The 21,056-nt window shown below is 38.0% G+C and overlaps 1 protein-coding gene across 2 annotated transcripts; it reads left to right on the plus strand.

Moving 5' to 3' along the window:
* The first annotated feature begins 770 nt into the window (after positions 1-770).
* Positions 771-20,602, plus strand: sgms1a (sphingomyelin synthase 1a). 2 transcript variants are annotated; one of them, XM_087802678.1, is made up of 6 exons: positions 771-857; positions 13,871-14,620; positions 14,680-14,797; positions 16,248-16,401; positions 17,437-17,603; positions 18,592-20,602. In XM_087802678.1, the coding sequence occupies exons 2-6, from the start codon at positions 14,031-14,033 to the stop codon at positions 18,763-18,765; spliced, it is 1,203 nt and encodes a 400-aa protein (XP_087658804.1). In that variant the 5' UTR covers positions 771-857; positions 13,871-14,030; the 3' UTR covers positions 18,766-20,602. The 2 variants fall into 2 exon arrangements, with proteins under 2 accessions (XP_087658804.1, XP_087658805.1); XM_087802679.1 differs by lacking the exon at positions 771-857 and adding an exon at positions 7,050-7,162.
* The last annotated feature ends 454 nt before the right edge of the window (positions 20,603-21,056 follow it).

The following is a 21,056-nucleotide window of genomic DNA, read 5'->3' on the forward strand; positions in this document are numbered from 1 at the left end:
AAAAATAGTTTAAAAAAACTGAAGGGGCGACAGCGGTAAATACCATTCAACATAATTTGTGTGTTCTCTCATTTAATTCTTTTTTTTTCTGTACTCCCACCATACAAAATATAATATATGTTATGTTTACAACACTGGCAACAAAATATTCGGATTCCAAATTACATCTTTGGTGCCTTGGTTGAATTGAATTGCTGGGATCTGTTTTTCCTTTTTCCACTATAGTCTTACTTCAACTGTCTTGAGATATATTTGTTATGATAAGACACTTTAAATCATATTGAATTGAATTGAATTGGTTCATAGATACAGTAAATGGAATCATAATAAGTCATGATTAGTTATACAATACTAATACTAATATTTTTAAGTATTTATTTCCGATCTTATTGCGTGAAATAAAGTATGGCATGTAGAACAAAAATAAATACAATTTATATATTAAAACATGTTATTGCGTGGTGTGAGCTGCGCTTCCAACGCATCATTTTCTGCGTATGTGTTGCATTCACTTGCCTGTCCCAAATCTGAACAGCAACAAATTGTGTCACCACCCACCGCGAATATATTTATATTTAAAGATGAACAATAAATATACCCGAAATTAAGTTTATACCCAACGCCAGTTTATGTTTTCCTCTTCGATCCCGACGCGTTATTTCCCTCCACAGAACAGCGAAACGTTGATGTTGTGATTTTTCTCCCGACGGTCCCTAAAGGCAGCACGGGTGACGGTATGGAGGGTACTCCCCGCGTTACCAGCTACAAACCGCCTCCCCGTGAAAACACCAGACCCTCGGCACAGCGCGGTCACAACCACTGTTAATCTGAGGGGGGATCATCCAACGACCACAGCTGTAAGTTATTATTCCACCTATAGATTTTTTATTTGTCATAAAAAAACAACAACAACAGTAGACCCTCGTCATGTGTCGATCAACTGCTGAAAAAGTATGGAGATGTTATTCACCTTAAGATAGGTTTTTCTGTCGACATGGACCTCATTGCTTACTTAGTAACTAGTTAAAAAGGTTAAGTCGTTGACAGTTAAGGGTGTAGCGGGTTAGCATTCGCCACAAATCGAGGGGGTATTTAAGCTAACAGTTGCCAAAAAAATCGCGCGCTACGGTGTAGCCAAAATTCAAGCTAACCCAGCAGCTAGCTAGCGGGGGAAAAAAAGCACCGAAGACGCCAGCTTGCTTCTATATTTAGGTGAGCCGGGATGTATAAGCTGTTAAGCCACACGATGGAACGGCTGTCGTGGACGTGGAAGCACCGCTTTTTTTTTTCTAAGAGCCGACCCGACGCATTGTCGTTTCGAAGGTGTGTCAAGTAACGTTTCTGTGGAAGGTCCACATCAGCAGCTCAGGCTCATCTTCTTCTGTTATGTTATTAATATCAACGAGTGCGATTGACTTATACCTGCTAGAATGTGTGTTTTTTTAGTTTTGGTTTCTGTTCCAGGACACTTGTCAGAGCCAACATACGTGCTTGTCAAAATTTTTAGAGAAGGAAACTTTGGGCATACGCTTGAAACAGATGTTGAGGACGCATGGTCACGTGGTTTCAGGCTGAAAATGCTCATTTTTTAATGTAATAAATAAATAAATAAAATAATTGCTGTGTGCCAAAATCAGGGGTTGATAGTGATTTTTGTTTTTTGGAAGAGGTTCATTCTTATCTCTAAGAATTCACTATTTATAAAAAGACACCCCAACTTTTTGCGTGTCTGTGAAAATGAATCGCTATGATAAGCAAGATCTGTATCTGTATGTTCTTCTAAGAAAAGTAGTGTCTCTTCTTAATCTTATATTTGTTGCAATGACATCAATCTTGGTATGGTTATAAAAAATCATCAGTAAGTTTGTCATTTAAAGAGCCAAAATAATGCTCAATCTGTATACTTTTTAAGCTAAGATAAGGTCCCAATAGAGAAGAATTTAAGTTATTTTTAAATAGAATTAAATAGCGTTAGATCAGTCTCGTCTGATTTTACAAATATATAGCACAACATTTTCCTGCCTTGCCTAATTCTATTATACTGACTGTTCCTGTGTCGTACAGATTATGATTTTATACGTTGGTGTCTTTTAGTGAGCACCATTGAAAAAGTGAATCAACCCCGTCTCTCAAAGATTGTTTTACAACCAAAGAAAACCCACCTTTTTTGTAATGAAAAGTTAATTACCATTTTAAATGACAGTGTTGTCAATGACATGTTTATTTAAAACCCTTAAATGGCACTGAATATTTTATTTTACATAACCTCAAGGTTTTCATAATAGCGCTACAAACTGTTGTAAAAACATGGAGCTACCACCTGGAGCATGGTTTAACTAGTTTTGTGACATCATTAAACGTTTTGGGAGAACTATTTTTTAAATTATATTTCATAGAGCTGGAGACCCTTTGATGGCGTCCTCATTGATTGACAAAAGCGTTGTTCGGTGTTCACCACAGAAAACTGTGTTGACGTTAAGATAAATAAGTTCTGCCTTAGCCTGTTTCTTATAAGAATGACCTGGAGGTAATAAAGTTTCACTGCTTGTGGGTGAGATCCAACCACACCTAATACTCTCAACTTAAAGCCAGGATGTCTTCCATGTATTGCTTCATCATACATGTATAAGCTGTTGCGTCAGTATTTACTTTCAGTTGTTTATTCGTCCTTGCCTATTTGATACTAAACGATGTTTCATTCCTTTTTCATTTGTGTTCTATTGTCTCCTTGCTTGATCAGTATAATGTAAAATGTTACATTTTTAAACATTTATTTATTTTGGCAATCAAACAATTGCAACACTGTCTTTGTTATCAGTAAAGCAGTTTTTATTGAAGGCATCATGGTGGATCATCGGAGTACCAATACTGAAGCATCACTGAGTCAGTGTTTGCCGCTGCAGGTGGGACAGTGTTAATATTCAGCACTGACTTTGATATTCAAATTCAGTGTTGGGCTTGGCCAGGAAGTTTTGGATGTAATTTATGACTCAGTCAGGTGCAAGAATGCTGACTTAAACTTGGTAAGCACATTCTTTCCTGATAACACAATCCCTTGCTTTTGGTGGGGCTTATAAGACTGTACAATGAACACATTTATATTCATAGTTTTATATTTTATATGATCACCTGTCACCTCAGAAATTGCACTCCTGGTTAAATGTTTACTCAAGACAATGTGACTCACTTTCTTACAGAATTGCAGACTGCAAAATATTGTCTAAAAGACTTTCACAGACGCATAAATGAGGGAACAGGGACATTTCTGTTTCTGAACTGGTGAGAGAGCAACTTTTCACAGACATAAACAAATGGCTGAGTGTTGAAGAGACGGATTGTTAAAGTGAATCAATGGGGTTTATTGTCAGTGCAGCGTCAAGCACAATTGTTCGGACCAAAGCAAAACATGTCGGACCATCAACTGGTACAGTTGACAAGGGAGGCAATGTGGATATGGCCTTTAGCGAAAACAATGAATTTTCTGTCAGCCAAGCTATGATTGAGTCAACCATGGAAAACTGTCATCCCACATCCCAACATATTAACCGACACTGGCTGAGATCACCAACTTCCTGTTTCTCAGGAAAGGCGTTTTCATGTAAGTTTCTTCTAAAAATGAAATGTTGTCATGGAAGTTATAATATTGGGTTATCCTGCAATATCTTTAGTGTAATGTTCTACTATTTTTTTAGTTTCTGTTGCCAGATAAAAATGCTTCCTATTTGTTCTACTAATCTCTAAATGCGGTTACAAGTGTATGACTAATCGCACAAAAACATTTGTTAGCATCTACTGCAGAAACAACTGTTGGTTTCTTTTTTATTCATTATATGCTAAAGTGGACAATTCTGGTCAATCTTTAGCTAGAATAATCAATCACAGATGAAAGAAACGGGTTGATTGAAAACAGATGAAGAATTTTTCAAGGAGATAATGGCCTGGGAGAAATAGTTTTCTGAGGAGGAAGTTGGATCATGAAAAACAGAGAGGGAAAGTTTGTTTGTAAAAGATTTTGATCATAAAGTAGATTTGGAAAAACGAAAGAGTATTAACTCTGCATTTTGCAGGAGATGCCAAATACCAAACTAATGTCTAAAGCAGAAGTTGGGTTAATGTTGCACAATCAAACATGTGAGCGAGAACTTAGTTTACACAAATATGACTGAATGTGGCTCAATGAATGCTGCTTTTAATTGGTGCTTGTTGTATAATTTGCACTTAAGTTTGATTGAGATTGTATAAAGGTTTTTTCTAGGTCTTCGATATTTTTGGATTGAATCGAAGGAAAAGCAAACATAGTAAACACAATGGGTCTATGAAAAAGATTGGTTAAAGAATGGTGTAAAAAGTTGGTGTTGTATGGTGATAAAAGTTAATCGGCTTCAATAACTAAGTTGTATTTAAGTTGACTAGATTGATGCTTTTCCTACATAGCTACCAGTTGTCATTTAAAGAGCCTAAATACTTTATTTCAAGGCTAAAATAAGGTCCCAGGGAAGCACAATTGAAAGTTATTTTATTTGTTATAGAATTAAGTAGAAATGGATGGTTTTTCGCCTCGCACCATTTATAAATGTATAGCATAACATTCCCTTTGCCTAATTCTACTATACTGACTTTTCTCATATTGTCCAGATTCTGATTATATATATTGGTGTTTTTAAATCAACTGTGTATGAAAGGAGTATTAAAGATTGTGTTGCAACTGCAGCTGGAGACAGGATGCTGTTGCCTGTGTTTGTTTGTCTCAAATGTGGTTTCAAAACATAAGTACCAGTTGATAAGAATCGATCATTTGATTCAATCTGCGTTTTGCCTCCAGAGAAGCCATATGTAATGACTTTAATCAGGTTTGGGCCATAATTGGAAACGCATGAAATTTTACTGGCACTCACATGACGTCCCAGTTTCCTGTGGCCTAATAATGCAGTTTTGCAAACAGAGGCCAGCAGAGATTCTAGAAGAAAACTCAAGAGTAATGACCCAATATTTAGAATGAATGAATGAATGAATGAATGAATGAATGAAGGCAATTGAGATGGAATTACAAATTGCTTCTCCTCACAACGGTACCTTGTGGTGAGGACATTCAGTCTGTGTGGAATTTTTCAAGGAGCTCTTTCAAGTGACCTTTGTGTTTTTTGTCTTTGAGAGGCATGTTTACTTCTGCTGTGATCCTCCTGTTCCGACTTGTTTTGACTTTTTTTTTTCTTTTTGGCAGCATTCATTCTAGTATCAATTCTATTTAAGATACAAATGGTGGAGAACATACTTGCATACATTTTGCTCTGATTGAAATGCTTTTTACACCTCAGATTTCTTTTGTTCACATTCAAAACGACATTTGACACACATTGTGAGTGTTTATTGTGCTGGCTAGTGGAAACACAGTAGTATACATTTCTTAAACTTACTTTTCAATAGTAGGTGTCAACATTTGGCTTTAGAACAACGGCAAGTATGTTTTGAAAAATGAAGGTGCTACAAACTAGAGAAAATGTAAGTAAGTAATTTTTTATTTGTATAGCGCTAAAGTATATATTTTGTTCTCTTTGCATGCGTTTTATCTCCACATACTGTTATTATTATTATTTTAATTATTTTTTTGTTCCCTTATTTCTGTGTTTATTTTTTATTGATCACTTTTCTCTATCTGCCTTTATTTAATACTTCCATGCTGTCTGAAGCAGTATGAATAATTTAGGACGGCTTTCATGGCGTATCACAATTAAACCACAATGTATAAGCCTAAGAACGATGTGAATGCAGGCCAGATGTCAGAATGGAGCAATAACAATATACATTTTAAAACGTTATGGCATATGAACTTTATATATACAAGATAAGGAATATGAAGCATAGACGACTGTTCTGAAAATGCTAATTTGTGTTTAAAAAAAAAGAAAAAGAAGGTTTTTACCCATTACTAAGAGTATCCCATCAACATATTCATGGGTTACTTAAGCATCTACTTCAACCAACATGCAATCAGTATAAATGCATTTTTCATGCAAGTCTATTTGATTATGACTATTTACATTTTGCAGAGTCAGTGAAAAGGCATTTGACCGCCGTTATATGCTATACAGTGCATTATGCAATGACTTTCACTGATATCGAGCTCTATTTGCCCAACCCTTCTCAAGTTATCGTGATTGGGGAAAGTAACAGGCAGTTTTAAGTGACACTGTTGTAACAGAGAACGACTGGAAACAATGACTGAGCCAGGACGCCATGTGTAAAGTTACAAAGAGAAGGGGAACATGGGAAAACAAACTTTCCCTAAAGATGCTTAACTATAGTTGTGTAACAAAGCATTATAGCAGCCTATTGTCTTCATGTCTTGATGACTTGAATGTGTGATAAACCTACAAGTTGAACAAATTTGTAAAGATAAGATGAGAATTTAATTTAATACATTATTTTAATAGCTACTAATGGCAATGACAAACGCAGTGTTTTTAGGTATTCCATGTTTAATTTTCTGTGAGTCTGTTTAAAGAAACGCAGCAGAAACTATTTGATTAAAGAAATGTCATGGTAAGGCAAGTCTTAACTTGACTGTCGTCATCGGTGTCAACCCCTGTAGTCATGCATGAAAAATCAAATAATCAAACAAATTAGCTTGTTTGTCTAAACAAAATGGCAGTTTACTTTTTGTTTTGTCAACAACACATCCTTTAAAATGCAAAAGCACACTATGCAAATGAATAACTTAATTTGAGTGTAATGGGAAGGTTTTAAACCTGTTTACAAAGGATTATCAAGCCAAGCAGTCCTGCAGCTCAGATGTTATGTTGTGTTCTTGACACAGTTTGTGTAGCAGCCCCATGCATTTCAGTCCTAAACAAATACATATAACGTGTCTACCTATATAATGTTTTGCAAAGCTTCAATCTTGTCGATGTGAAGACACCCCTGGATTCGGATAACCTTCATTTTCAATGCCATCGTTGATCGTTTTGCCGACGCGGTCTAAAGACGGGATGAAAGCTGACTTGCACACTGATTACTCCCTGTTGACAGCAAGTCTCTGTGCGCTCTTTCAGATATTCCAAATGTGTCTGCGCCACATGTAGTTCAAAGAGAGGAGGCCGGTTCTGCCTCGTCCTCCGAGACCGTCGGGATCTGACGTCCTAATCAGAGACTCCTAAAGCCACAGGTGCTACTTTGCTCATTAGCACGTTTCAGTTGTTTTGTCATCAGGCTGGTTCTCCAGAGACGTCTCCATGACTATATACTGTGGTCTTCCTTAAAAGCCTCCCCTTGTGATATCACTCTCTAGGATCACTCGTTTATTTTTTGGCCCGTTGCCTCGAACTTAAAACCACAAATTGACTTGCAGTTCCACGTGATGGATGGTTATGTAATTTTAAGGCTATAAAAAAATATCACATCGACTCTTTCTTATTATCGTGCAAAAAGTCAGCTGAACTTGTTGGAGGTTGTGTGTTTGAGTTTGAGAGCTGCTGTGGTCAGCTGTTGTGGCTAGCTAACTGATGATCCACCCCCCCCTCCCCAACACACACGCATACAAGCCTCCAGGCTGCCGGGCTTACTTCACATCTACTCTACACTCATTGAAGCTGACCCATTACATTGCAGGTTCATGTTTGCTATTAGCCGTGCTGTAGAAAATCATGTCCAATGGTTGATTTGGCTTATTAATACTGAATGTTTTTTGTCCTTAAAGCTGTTCTTGGCATGTTTGCAAGAGGACCTGTATGAGGCCATTATTAGGAGGCAATACATTTTTTTTTATTATAGTTCTGCATTGGAAAGAAAATAATCTGAGAAAGTAAACCGACAAGACCATTTCAGATTCAGAATCAGGAACTTTTATGGCCGGTGTTGTAGGCACAACATAGGACTTTTTTGTATTGGCAGTAGTCAAATAAAATAATGAAACAAGATACAGTTATACAGAAAATAAGCAATAGAAAAACAGAATAGATCCCCTCAAACTATAAGGTAGTTTTCTTCTTCTTATAAAAACAAGTATACAGTAGCTTGGAAATAGCTAGACAATTTTTCAGACGTGCCCGATTCAAAAGTTGTCCTTGGTTGTAATAAATCATTAATAATTGTCATCCGTCACAATTGTATATTTTTGGTAGATTATCTTGCAACGTTAGAAAGGCAACATCGCCCTAAAAAGCAAAACATTCCAAGCGGGTTACTCATCCTCCCTCTGATTCTTGGCTAAGAGACATTTTTCCGAAATTCCTGGAAGTTTTCATTTAGTGCTGCTTAGTGTCTGCCAACATAATCAAAACATTGCGGATGACTGACCACTCAGGGCTCATGAGTAATGATGACACAGAATATCCAAATGACTGTTTACTGTGGTTAGATATATTGATTAGGAAATTACTTATCTGCCAAAGTTAATTGTTAATCTGTTTTTTTTAACTGAGGTGTCTATGCAGTGCAAATATTTCCCTCAATCTGAGTATTTGAGTGTGTAACGTAAAGGGATACAGGTGAGAGCATGTCCTCGTGTCATTGTTTGTTTCTGAAAATAAATGAACTGAAAAAAGACACCATATTTTAAAAAACCATACAATGAGAGAATATCACAAAAAGGATATCGTATGAGGAGGAGGAAAGAACAATGACGTCAATTTAAAAAAAGCTTCACCATTGGTGACCTTTTATCGCAGATGTGCATTGTTTGTCGGCCATGCACTCCCTACCCTCTCAAAGGTAACCGTAGGAGGCGAGGTCACACAATGTTTCACACTAGTTTATGAGCAACATGAGCTGCCACTTGTGGGGAGTTTCACAGAAACCGTCAGAGGAGTGGTCCCTTAACACTCTTCTACGAGGTCACGTTTCCTCTTCGCTTTTACAATGTTGGCGGAAAATCTGATGAGAATGTCAAAGTGATTCCATTTTTTTTTTTAAAACAATGAAGATTTTCTAAGCTTCTGCATTGATATCAAATATTACTACAAATATAGACTTTACATACTTTCTGCCACCAATAAGAACTAACTTTTCCTTCTCTTATGTATAATATTTGATGCAGAAACTTTGTACTCATTTATTTTCTGGTTTAAGTCTAGGATGTCAAAGCTACACATAGCAATGTCCTGTCCTCTTCATTAAAGTGAAATGACTTTACATTTGCATTAGTCTATGTATATTTTAACTATCTAAACAAACTCTTTCTTCACTCTAATCTTGGGGCCTGCAGAGTGAGCTGAGGATTTTGTGTTGTGTTTGTGTCAGTGTGACAAATTGGTCTTCCTGTGTGGCATCTTGCCTGATAATGTCATGAGGGCTGCTTCGTGCTGCTCTATTCCAAAGAAACCGTTAGACCGGAAGGGTAGGAAAATGTTTAAAATAGAATTCCAGCCTTTAAATCATCGTTTTTTTTTCACCATTAAAACATTTTTTAAAATTTAAACTGACAAATGCTATCTTCCTATTTGGATATTAAAAACATGTTTTTTTTAATTGTCGAGCAGCCGAGGTTTACTAGTTGCAGTAAAAATCATCCAAACCAATCAAATGAATGGGTAAAAAAAAAAAAAGTCCAAAGTCCATGGTCTGATTCAATTTTTATGGATGATCTTTCTCTATAAACTGTGGATAAGAGAGATATTTAACAAACACGAGAGAAGTCTCAATTTATTTGGACAAAAAAGAAAAAAAAAGATGCAATATTAACTCTTAAGCAAGTAGTTTCAAAACTATTATTAATTATTATTGAATGTCATCTTGTCCACACACATGTAAAACTAACCTAACGTGCAAGTAATTTGAAATAAGCTTGAACCCCTGCTTTTCACTAATCTAAAGATACCAGTTTTTTTCATCATGTTTTTAATGATTACCTACAGGTGGACATGTAGTATCAAGGTTCAAAAGTGACACTGTTTTTCCTGTGACACTCCAAGGAGTCTGTGTTTACTTATGCAGTTGTATGCGTGTTCTCGCTCCGTTGAGTTATGCTCTGTTGGAAAGCCGAGCAGCGTTGCAAGAACTGAACCTGGGAGCTGCCTTTTGTGAGGAAGTGCGTGACAATAGATGGTGTGTTCAGTTACCGGTCAGATGTCAAGCTAAAAATGAAAGCTTCCTACATGCTAGTTCGGCGGCACCTAGTAGCTCAATATTGTGCTACTGTGACGAAAGAGCAGTAAATCTTACATCCGTTCGCACATTGTGCTACTTGTATTACGGTCAAAACTTTGCTTTACTGACGACTGTTATTCAAGTTGTGAAGTCAGAGATGATCATCTTAAAATTGAATTAAATTGTCAAAATAAGAGCATTTCGTATACATACTCGACAAAATAAGTCCTTACTTGAGTAAAAATGTGTAATGCACTGCATATATCAGATGCCATAATTATTTCCCATTAGTTTATCTTTAGAATTTGATCATCAAAGGTTGTGGTTCAAACAAAATAGATTTTCATTAAATTGACTTTAACTAGACCTCCTCCAGATGGTAACAGGGTGTGACGTCAGTCTCTGTTTTTATATAATAGAATGCTAATTATTAGGAGTTTGAATTTCCAACAATCTCTCGATATAATCTGTGTCACAATAAAGGGGCAGAAATGTGATATTTTGCAATTTATGGGGAGACTGTAGGAACAAGGATATATCTGTTGTATTTCCTGAGTGCTTTCCTCGGTTGATGCAATATTTACAGACCACATGGCTCTTGACAAAGTCATAACCGCTTTCATTTGTTTAATAATCAATATATTGTCAAAACATCTACTGTTTCTATCCTCTCATCCTCAGTCATCGCCTTGGATCTTGCAAGATTTCAATGTTCCTTTTAGATCTGGATGATGTAATGACGGCTGCCACTTGTAAATTTAAAAATATATGTATAATCATTTTATTTTGAAATACCTAATTGTCGTATAAAACAGGAAATAATTATGGTAACGCATAAAATATGATCTGCACAAAAAAAAAAAAATCGGTATATTGGTTTCATTTAAGATATTCACTTAGTTGTTTGACCATTGAACGTCATCTAGCGCTTACAGTGTAGGTTTTTGAACGTCTTTTGTCCGCATTAAATAAGTTGTAGGGCTTAATTTGGCCCCTCAGCCTTGAGTTCGGCACAGGTGGCTCTTCTCATTTGTTTTTATGCAATTGCATTTTGAGCGTTGCCTAGAGTGGTCTATGGGCTCATGATTTGTTTTTTTTATTTTTATGTTTATCTCATGGCTTGTCTGTGTGTCAGTGTATGCTAGCTCAATCGTCTGGAATTAAGATTCCATGCGAGCATATTAGTCATCCCTCAAACGGAGTAGTCATTTCCATGTCAGCGTTTTGTGGAAGTGATGACTCGGTTGTTCGAGTGATTTGATGAATCACTTGTCTGCCTTCATTGTGATCATTTGATGTCCGTAGAGCCTCTGAGCCGGATAAAGACAGCCCGGTATGGTCACAACAACCAAATCCATGATGTAATGTGGAAAAAGTATGACTTTTTTTCCAATAAGTAATGATATCATTTTCTTATGACAATGGTGTCTGGCTAGAGTAATGCAAAACTATTGTTATTAGTGATGACTTTGGGAACTTACTTTATGACTTTGAACTTTAAAAGTGTTTATTGTGTGACATGACTAATGTTTAGTTTCTGCTGTACAAGTCTGGACTCTTAAGGAAGCTTTTAGAATAGCATTTGGATTAGATTAGATGGACTCTATTAATGCCTCTGGAGATCTCCTTCGGGAAAATAGATATATCGGGATTGAGAATATGCTTTATAAATAAATGGAAAAACTTACTATATTTACTTTTTTTTTGCTACTTTATTTAAGGTGATTCCTGGGGAAGTGTGTTTTTCTGGCTTAGAATTTGTCTTGCCAAATCAGTAAAATAAGATTATTCCTTTACGGATCATGCTGTAAGCTGGTTGAGGGAACAAAGGTCGTTCGTACACAGCTGAGTTAGTGATTGTTAATCTCTGCTCCGTCTTGACAAATTGCTGTAAGTGTTGGTTCTTTTCTGCTTCTCTTTTTTTTTTCTTACTGTAAACATCTGTGTCGTCATTGAAGTTAAAGTGTTTATGTTGTGCTCTCTGTATGGACCTACTTTATATTTATGGGGTTATTGGGTCAAATAGTTCTGAGAGGCTCAGCTGGAGTGTATCTGTTGCCAAATGCTCTCAGGGTTTCAGACAGTTTGGCTTGAAGTTCTAGGGTTTTTGGTTTCATATTCCAAAATCAAATCAACAGAGGCCTTAGATGAGGTACTGGTGAGGCGTTTGTTGTCTTGCCAGCGGGTCCAGTCGGCCTGTACATGTACATGTGCTTGTAGAGCGGATTTGCTGTGGACTCAGGCTGATAGCCCTCTGTACAGGGGAGCGGCGAGCTCCATACTCGGTGCTGACCTTCCCTCTTGATTTATAGGTTCCCCCCCGACTGTTTTTCCTTCCGCTGTCCTCTTGGTTTACCCCCCGCCTCACCCTACTGTAGATCAAACCGGCCTCCAGCGTACACTCGCACTCCCCCAAGCTCGAGGAGGACCACCCTGTGTACACTTAAGACATCGCCGTCTGTAAACAACTCATGATACATAGCAGATGTGAAATCTCCTCACACTCCACAGTACTGTTGCCCTAAGCTTGGAGGACTCGAACGTGTTCAAAACAAACAAACTGAAACTTGTTTGATGACTGTTAATGTAAACTAACAGGTGAAGAACCTGAATCTGCTTGGTTCAGTAATGGGCCTGACACACTCTATTTGAGGGAAAATACATTTATGATAGATTTCTCTCAATTTGACGTTGGGTTTTTATAGTTTTTTTTTTTTTAAATTGGATCAAAGAATATAATGTGTGTACAGAATGCAGTTAGCACTGTAATTGACTAGCTAAGTTACCAAGCACAACATTCAGTTTAAAGTTATATTAACCTTAAGTTACAGTTGAACATTTTTTAGTTCAAAGGTTGTATCTATTGTATGATGGGGGTTATCACATAAGAAACTTTTGTTAAAAAATAAAAGTGTTTTGTCAAGGGCATACTTTTAACATTGAAATAGTTTGTTTTTCAATGTAAATTTTATATTGATGCATCAGATTCTATGTGTAAATTCTGGTATTTAGTTGGAGTTTAAGTCTATTGTGAAAAATAACGACAATAACGAAATGTATTATGCAATTAACAACGTTCCAGTGAAGAGTTTTGATCCTTTCAAAAACATGGTTTACTTCTCAAAAGCTCAGGAAATGGGCAGCACAAAGTCTGTAAAATATTTTCCTTTCATTTCCTCTTTTATGTATACCAGAAATGTTTGCGATTTCACAACCTATTTGAACTCTGTGTTAAGAAAAATGCTTATTCCAAGCAGTGCAAACGAGTAATTTATTATCTAAGATCACATGTTGTTTACTACAAAATACAAGTTACTGATACTGTAATTTATTTGAGAATTATCTATTATAATATAATAAAAACTCTTTAATGTAAGAATGGGTCTGACCACATGATTAGAGTTTAACTTCTTTAAACAAGATTTTTTTTTTACCCTGTTTAATCTGACAAGCGTAGAAGGTTTAAGCAAATATGGTCTTACCTTGGGTTTGCAAGTGAGTGGTTCTAACTTAAACATCAGTGTTTACTCAGCTTAATTAAAAACCAGTCCTACGACTCCAATGCCAGTTTCTTTTTAGTAGGGGTTTCTTGTCTCAAAAATAATTTGGCATTGCAAGTTGTAAAGAAATACAGGAAAAAAACAGTAGATTTGTTGTCCCAGATATTCACTCTTGGAAATTCTCCATCTGCATTTAGCCAATCATGTAACACAAAGACATTTGTGTGTAACGTTAATATGTATTCAAATGAGAATAATCTAACGAAAGACTTTCCCGTTTCATTTTTCAGAGTTGAGCTCTTTTTGGAAGGTGGCTGGGGTCCCCTTGGGTGCCCCGTTCACTGCTCGACCAACGCTAAAGCTGGCACGGACTGCTCACTGCCCCCTGGGCTGCCAGGCCACTCGTCCGTTCACTGGAGATTCAATCCTGGTGACCTCGTCGCTTCGAAGATGAAAGTGTCAACATGGTCAGCGAAGGAAGTCACCGACTGGTTGGTCAAAGAAGGGATGTCGGAGTACGTGGATGCCCTGCATCAGACGAATGGCCTCGCCTTGCTCAGACTCGGCGACGCAGATTTCCAGCATCCACCGCTCTCCCTGGTGTCGTCCGACGGCGGACAACAGTTGCTGACACATCTGGAGACCCTGCGGTTAGAAAACCACATCGAGGCCCATAAAAATGGTCACGCAAATGGACACGCCGGCGGATTGCCCAATGGAACGATTAAGCCCTACAGGAATGGAACGACGGACCTGGTCAAGATTCCTATCCCCTCGAGCGAGACGCCGCGTTCCCCTTTCCCATCAGAGTGTGGCAAAACTGGCATCGCATTCCTCTATGCGGTGGTGTGTTTTGTAACCACCACGATCGTCATTTCAGTGGTCCACGAGAGGGTCCCACCAAAAGAACACACGCCACCTTTGCCAGACAAATTCTTTGACCTGTTCAACAGGATAGAGTGGGCCTTCTCCATCTGCGAGGTCAACGGTATTGTGCTGGTGGGACTTTGGCTGGTTCAGTGGCTGCTCCTCAAACACAGGTGAGGTCCTCTTGAGCATGCGTCTCCTTGGAGAAGCTTCATTTCTCATTTCGTTGCAGGTCCATAGTGGGCAGGAGGTTCTTTTTTATCGTGGGCACGCTCTACCTGTACCGCTGTATTACAATGTACATCACCACTCTGCCTGTTCCAGGGATGCACTTCAAATGCTCTCCAAAGGTATAATTATTTTATTTTCTTAATTCACATTCATAAAACAGAGGACCTACCTTTATAGTATCCCATTTTTAGCCACACTTAGTCCACAAAATGGACCGGTACATATCTTTTTTCAGGATCAGAACAGCAACTGCTGATTCTGCTCTTATTACATGTTTATTATATTTTGGCCTGTCTTTGATAGCATCTCCCTGAGGGGATGCAGCTGTAGAGGTTGAGATCCTCTCAAGCATGGTTGTTTACTTAGCTGGCAGTTGTAAATGCAAACGTGATGACGCAAGAGCCATACTTAGAAAATTATTTTTCTGGAAGAAGATTAAGAGAAGATATCCTGGTACTTGTTTCCCGCAAAAGGGCAAATGTTTGAGGGAAATGACACTTATCAGTCGTATGACTGTCTTACTTTCCACGTACTTGCTTATCTAATGTATAAAGGCAGAATAAAGGAGAATCACGTGGACACATTTGTGAGCCCAGACTAGAAGAAAAGAGCTTTTGCTTCAGAAAGGCATTGCAATGAAGTCCAGATGTTTGATGGAACAACTTCTGTTTTTAAGTATAGTGTTCGTGATATAACTGCCTAATCTGTTATCTTACCTTAATATCTCACCTTAAACAATGTTAACCATGTCTCGTTTGGTATCATACCTTTAAACCTTTGATTTAACTCTGGGTCAGGGTGACCCGAAGGCCTGAAAATGACATGGTATCCCTTGAGTTGTGGGTCAAGGTCAACTACCTCCCTGGCTTCCAGAAATTCATATGTAGTGGTGGAGGTCGTTAATCCTGACCCAGTGGCAACACAAGGGATACTACAAACACATTTGTTTTGAGGCCTTCGTGGTTAAGCAGCTATGTTAAGTACATTAGACCTTTTTAATTTTAACTTGCAGTTTTACAATATTGGACCCAAAGTGACGTAGGACATGTATTTCTTTTACGAAAACAACATGTTTAATTGGATTTTAATTAGAATACAGATAGTTACACAGGTATATATAACTATTCGAATTAAAACGCAGATCTTGCTTCAGAAAGAGATGCCACAAATGATTTGTGCCGCTGCAAGAAAGCGTGTCCCACACGTGACATGGGGACACGTCACACTTCCAGGATGTGTCACATCTACAGTTGTCCACCTGGAGGCAGCCGTCTTTACCGTTTATTTATACATTCATAGTGCAAAGTGTGGCTTATTTAATTTGTCACAAGTTCAGTTTTACTTTGTGGTTTCTTCAGATAAATGTTGAGCAAAATGGGAGGATTGAGCCAGAGCGAAGATTTCAGACTGAATTTAAATATATCTCTGAGATCAATAACGTATACATCGTATCTAATCCAAGTCACAGACATCTACTTGTATTTGGCTGAGATAAGCATCCAGTCATGGACCAGATTACACCTTAGTTCTGGAATTGGTGATGATAACATTGTCTTCTGATGGTTTCAGCTTCAAGGGAACTGGGAGGGTCACGTGAGCAGAGTGATGAAGATGATTGCCGGCGGAGGTCTGTCCATCACAGGTTCTCACACCATGTGTGGAGATTATCTGTACAGTGGCCACACTGTCATGTTGACTCTAACATACCTCTTCATCAAGGAGTGTAAGTAGATCTTGTTTTTGTTGGTGTTTCCACAAAAATCCCAGTATTTTTGAATGCGTGTTGCGAATGCTTCAGAATTAATATGATCTTTCTGCTCTTTAACTTTTCTGAGGCCTGTGCCAGTAAATTAGAGCATGTGGAAATGTTGGGCTGACTTTTTAGTTTCAGTGTTTCAAGACGTAGTTGTTTCTCAACTGAACTTTTTGTTCCTCTGCGTTCTGTTTTTCATTTGTCTCCAAATGGAACCACTTGTGAACTGTTCTTTGACTGGTTCAAAAGTGGGCTAGATTTTTATATGACAGTAGAAACTAGACTGACTGAAAGGACAGCGCCTCCCAGTGGTGTAGAGTTGTGCTAGCACTGGAAACAATCTTGTTTGTGTCAGGCCGATCTAATTTCCCTAGGGGCCACATTATTTACTGTGACAGCTGTGAGGAGCCATCAAGCCATTAAAAAGAATGAGATGAGGAAATAGAGCCTCATTATTTCTTTGAAAACACCCGACTGAATGAGTGCGGTACCAATCAATACAATAAATGATCTTGAATATTAACCTGGGGAGTTATAAACAATATACCATTTAAAACGATTTGGTTCCATATTGTTTTTTTGTTTATATACATTTTTAAAAATAGAACTACGGAAAAAAATGTATAATTCAAATAAGTGTATTTTCATTCCATTCAATGACAATCTTGTAAAAAAAACAACCTTCAATTTCAAAATTGGTTACATATAAATGATTAATTAAAAACAAATCATTCAAAATATTTCTGCCTGATCAGTCTGAGGGCCTTATAATGCTGTCGGAGGGCCTGCATGTGGCCCCTGGGCCGTGCTCTTACCAGGCTAGTTATATGTGCTTGTTTATAGATGTTCTGGTTCTTCTTCCAGTGTATTTGTATCTAACCAGCAACTCTTTAACACAAAGAAGGAGAACTATGGTCAGGAAGTCTGTCACATCGAGGTTGTTTCCTGGACCCTATTTTTTTTTTTTTGTTGTAAAAGTCCTTCCTCTTTCCATGCGTCTCTCAGACTCCCCCCGAAGGTTCTGGGTGTACCACTGGGTTTGCTGGAGCTTGAGTGCTGTCGGGATCTTCTGCGTCCTCCTGGCTCATGACCACTACACCGTGGACGTGGCTGTGGCTTACTTCATAACCACACGCCTCTTCTGGTGGTACCACACCATGGCCAACCAGAAGGTGAGTGTAACCCTCGAGAACAATATTGAAACGCAGGAATCCATCCGTCAACACGTTCATTTCATTTTAGACAATTAAAAATGGCGATCAGTCATCGTCGGCTCTAAGTTAGTTTGATATTTCTCTTTTAAGCGATTTTTGAAATGGAAAAGCGAGTAGAGTAAGAAACGGTTTGAGAACGGTTGTTAAAATAACTTGTGTAGGACAGAAAATTGCATGATCAGCAGAACTCCGCAGTCTTGCTGCTCATGTCTTCTGGACTGAAAATAGGTCCTTTTTCTGCACATATAGGGAAACTAAAATAAGACTATGACGCAAGCGAGCATCATCTAGATTTACAATCACTACCTTTTGCAAGTGTAGTCATTTATTAATAGCTTATAGATAGTATGAATGAATAGTGGGGTTTAGATCCTTGACAAAAGTGAATTTGATTGCAAATCTCAAAAATTCACTGTTATTACCTCTTCCAAAGAGTTTATGGGATATGTTTGTTAGGGAAATTACTGCTTAACAGTATTTCAGGAATATTTTCAGGGATTGTTAGTCAGTAAGTCTCTCATCATGACCTTGTTTTGAACTTGTTACTTTATAAAGTTCTCCTCCGTCTGAAATCTCAGCGAACAAGAGGTTACGAGAGCGGAGTCCATTATGACTCAATAATGGTCTTCAGTCTTCCAGCACAACACAATAGTTTCCCTTTAAATTAAAGAAGTTAATTGGATTTGACAGAATTCAGTTTTTTACACATGTATATAAAATGAGCTCCTTTGCAGTACTAGGCAGTTTCTTTGTACTTGTTTTATTCTTTCTAAGGCAGGGGTGGGCATGACCTTTCCCAGGGGTTCACATAATATTATGTGAGTTCTAAAGGAAGCTTTAAGCAATAGTAATGAGAGAATAAATGACGAAAAAAGGGTTAATTAACATTATAAAGGTGTTGAACTTCATGTTACGGGTCACTAAGCCTCACTCATCTTCCTTGCAGTCGCTGAAGAAGAAGTCGGAGAGTAACCTGTTCTCGCGGGTGTGGTGGTACAGACTGTTCGAGTATTTCGAGGAGAACGTCAGCGGCGTGGTCCCCCGCAGGTACCAGCTGCCGGTGTTCCTGCAGTCGCTGTGGAACCGCTGCTGGAGGTACAGAGTGTTGGACAGCCTGTGACGCTGGTGTCGGTCTGACCCGGACTTCCAAAAAGTGCTGTTTTTATACTATAGGGGGACTAGAAGGCACCATTCGATGTAGCGCTGTCCTGTCTGTAGTGACAGATCTCTCCGTCTCTCCACGTGGGTAACACTGTGACGCAGGTTTCTCCGTCGACTCTCTCGGTTTGTTTCTTCTCTGTGGGTCTCGTGCGTCAAGCATTTAAACTCCTGCACAAAAAAAACCTTCTCCATGTTGTCACGAATTAATTTGACTCATGTCAATAATGTGTAATAACCAAAATGCCATATGCATTTCTTTGTTTTTCCTCTTTTTGTATAAAAGATTGCATTTTTGTAAAAATTTTCCTTGCAAAAAAAAAAAAGAATTTTTACGCAAAACTTTATTTTTCAAAAGTAAATGATGTCCAACCGGAAAAAAAAACAAACTATTTTTAGATTTTTACCTTTCAAGGATGGATAACTTGAGAGCATAATCGTCTGATAGTGCCTTTACGTAGATTGATTGTAAAAAAAAAATTATAAACGGTTCAAGTGTCTCGTCTTCTGCCCTCCGCCGGCACGCCACAGCGCCCCCTGGTGCCGCTTCGTCGTGTCTCCTTCCTATGAATGTACAAACGATAAATACCAGCCTTACCGAGGAGATTGGTCCCCCCCGCGCCCCCCCAAAAAAAAAAAATCTTCAAGTTTATTTGCCGGAGCTCAGCGATGTCACACTGTCGTGGTTGCTTTACAACGTTGGGAAACCTTCAGACTGTTATTCACGGCGGCGCACGAGACGTTGAGGACAGGGTGGCGAGTGGATTTTACAAGTCTACAATTTGACACTAAAAAACTCGCACATGTCAAGGTGCCTTTTTCAAGAGGCTACAGTACAGACCGCTCCAACAATCCTACTGACGGAGATCTGCACCGTAATGTCTTGTATAGACGAGCAACAGCATTTTTATGAAGAAGCTATATTTTCTTTAATAAATTTGTTTCATGAGGAAGATTTTCAAAATTGTTTTACTCTCCAGGATTAGCAATATATTTTCGTGTTCGAGGCTTGAAAATGTCGAAATATAATGACTATATTGTGCATTCACAACGGTTTTATCCTTCCGAAACGATCCATTCGCCACCCTTCTTTTATCAGTGTTGACCGGCGCTAATGAACCGTTGTAGTTATTTGTACTTTTTTTATTTTAAAGTTTCAAATGACTTTTTTTTTTTTTTTTTTTACCAGCCGCTCTCTGAATAATAAACCAGCCGCGTCGTCCACAAACTCCCGCGTCAAGGTTCCCCCGGTGTCTGAAGATTTCATGGTTGATTTTTGTGTCCCGAACATTTCACTTCAAAATGTTGAGCTCGAGTATATGATTGTTTGGAGAATGTTCTCAGATGTGCAGGTTCTTGGGCCAAAGTTTCTGATCACACCTCGCTGTCTGTTTTTTATTTTATTTACTGAAACCAGCTGCTACATTTCATCCCCATGTTTCTTTCTCTTCTTGCTCAACTCGACTGAAAAGTTCTTCTTCTCAGACACTTGAACGCCCCACGATACTATGGTTCCAATTTCAAAGTCAAGCTTCGGTTGTCCAATCATTTCACAGATGGAAGAGCACAAAGTAATCCTCGCGTTCGGCCATATTTGAAAACATTTAGTGACCTTGAAGTGGGGGGTAAAGGTCTGCCAATCATGCTGTAATTTATTGTTTCTTTTTTTTTTTTTTTAAAGGTTTTCATGTATGTATGTGTTTAGTAACCTCTACCTATGTTTGTGTCTGAAATGTGTAAGATATGATAAAGGATGCTATGTGGGACGCTCTTGAATAAAATATTTTACTATAAAGTCATTCGCCTTCACTGTGTCACTGAGGAAAAAGATGACGTCATATATTTTACGACATCTGCCAGCAGGTGGAGGCAGTGAGTCAAATAAGATGTGTTACATATTGTTCATGAAGAAAATGATCAGAATCAGAAACGGCTTTATTGCAGAGTATTTATTTTTATTTTTATCGAATCATTTGTGTTGTAAAAATTACAATATGCTTCTTAATTATGCATTATTTGTGTGTGTATATATATATATTTATATATGTGTGTATTATTCATGGGCAGATCTACCAGAGTTGCATAGAATGACAATCGTGACCCTTAGAGAAAGACTTGCTGCTGTCACCCCAATTTGTTTAGATTAAATTGAGTCCAAACTGATTAAATTCAGTCTATGTTCCTGCCCTCGGCCCAATAATCATGTTTCTAGATCTTTTCTTTTCTTGTTTATTTTATTTAAACATATATTTA

The sequence above is a fragment of the Callionymus lyra genome, chromosome 11, assembly GCF_982586985.1.
Source record: "Callionymus lyra chromosome 11, fCalLyr1.hap1.1, whole genome shotgun sequence".
NCBI lineage: Eukaryota > Metazoa > Chordata > Actinopteri > Syngnathiformes > Callionymidae > Callionymus > Callionymus lyra.

Bases quoted from the DNA above. Each gene is read 5' to 3' on its own strand.
- sgms1a (XM_087802678.1), top strand. From the start codon at position 14,031: ATGAAAGTGTCAACATGGTCAGCGAAGGAAGTCACCGACTGGTTGGTC. The intron at 14,621-14,679 runs GTGAGGTCCTCT...ATTTCGTTGCAG, and splicing joins TGGCTGCTCCTCAAACACAG to GTCCATAGTGGGCAGGAGGT. The intron at 16,402-17,436 runs GTAAGTAGATCT...TGCGTCTCTCAG, and splicing joins ATACCTCTTCATCAAGGAGT to ACTCCCCCCGAAGGTTCTGG.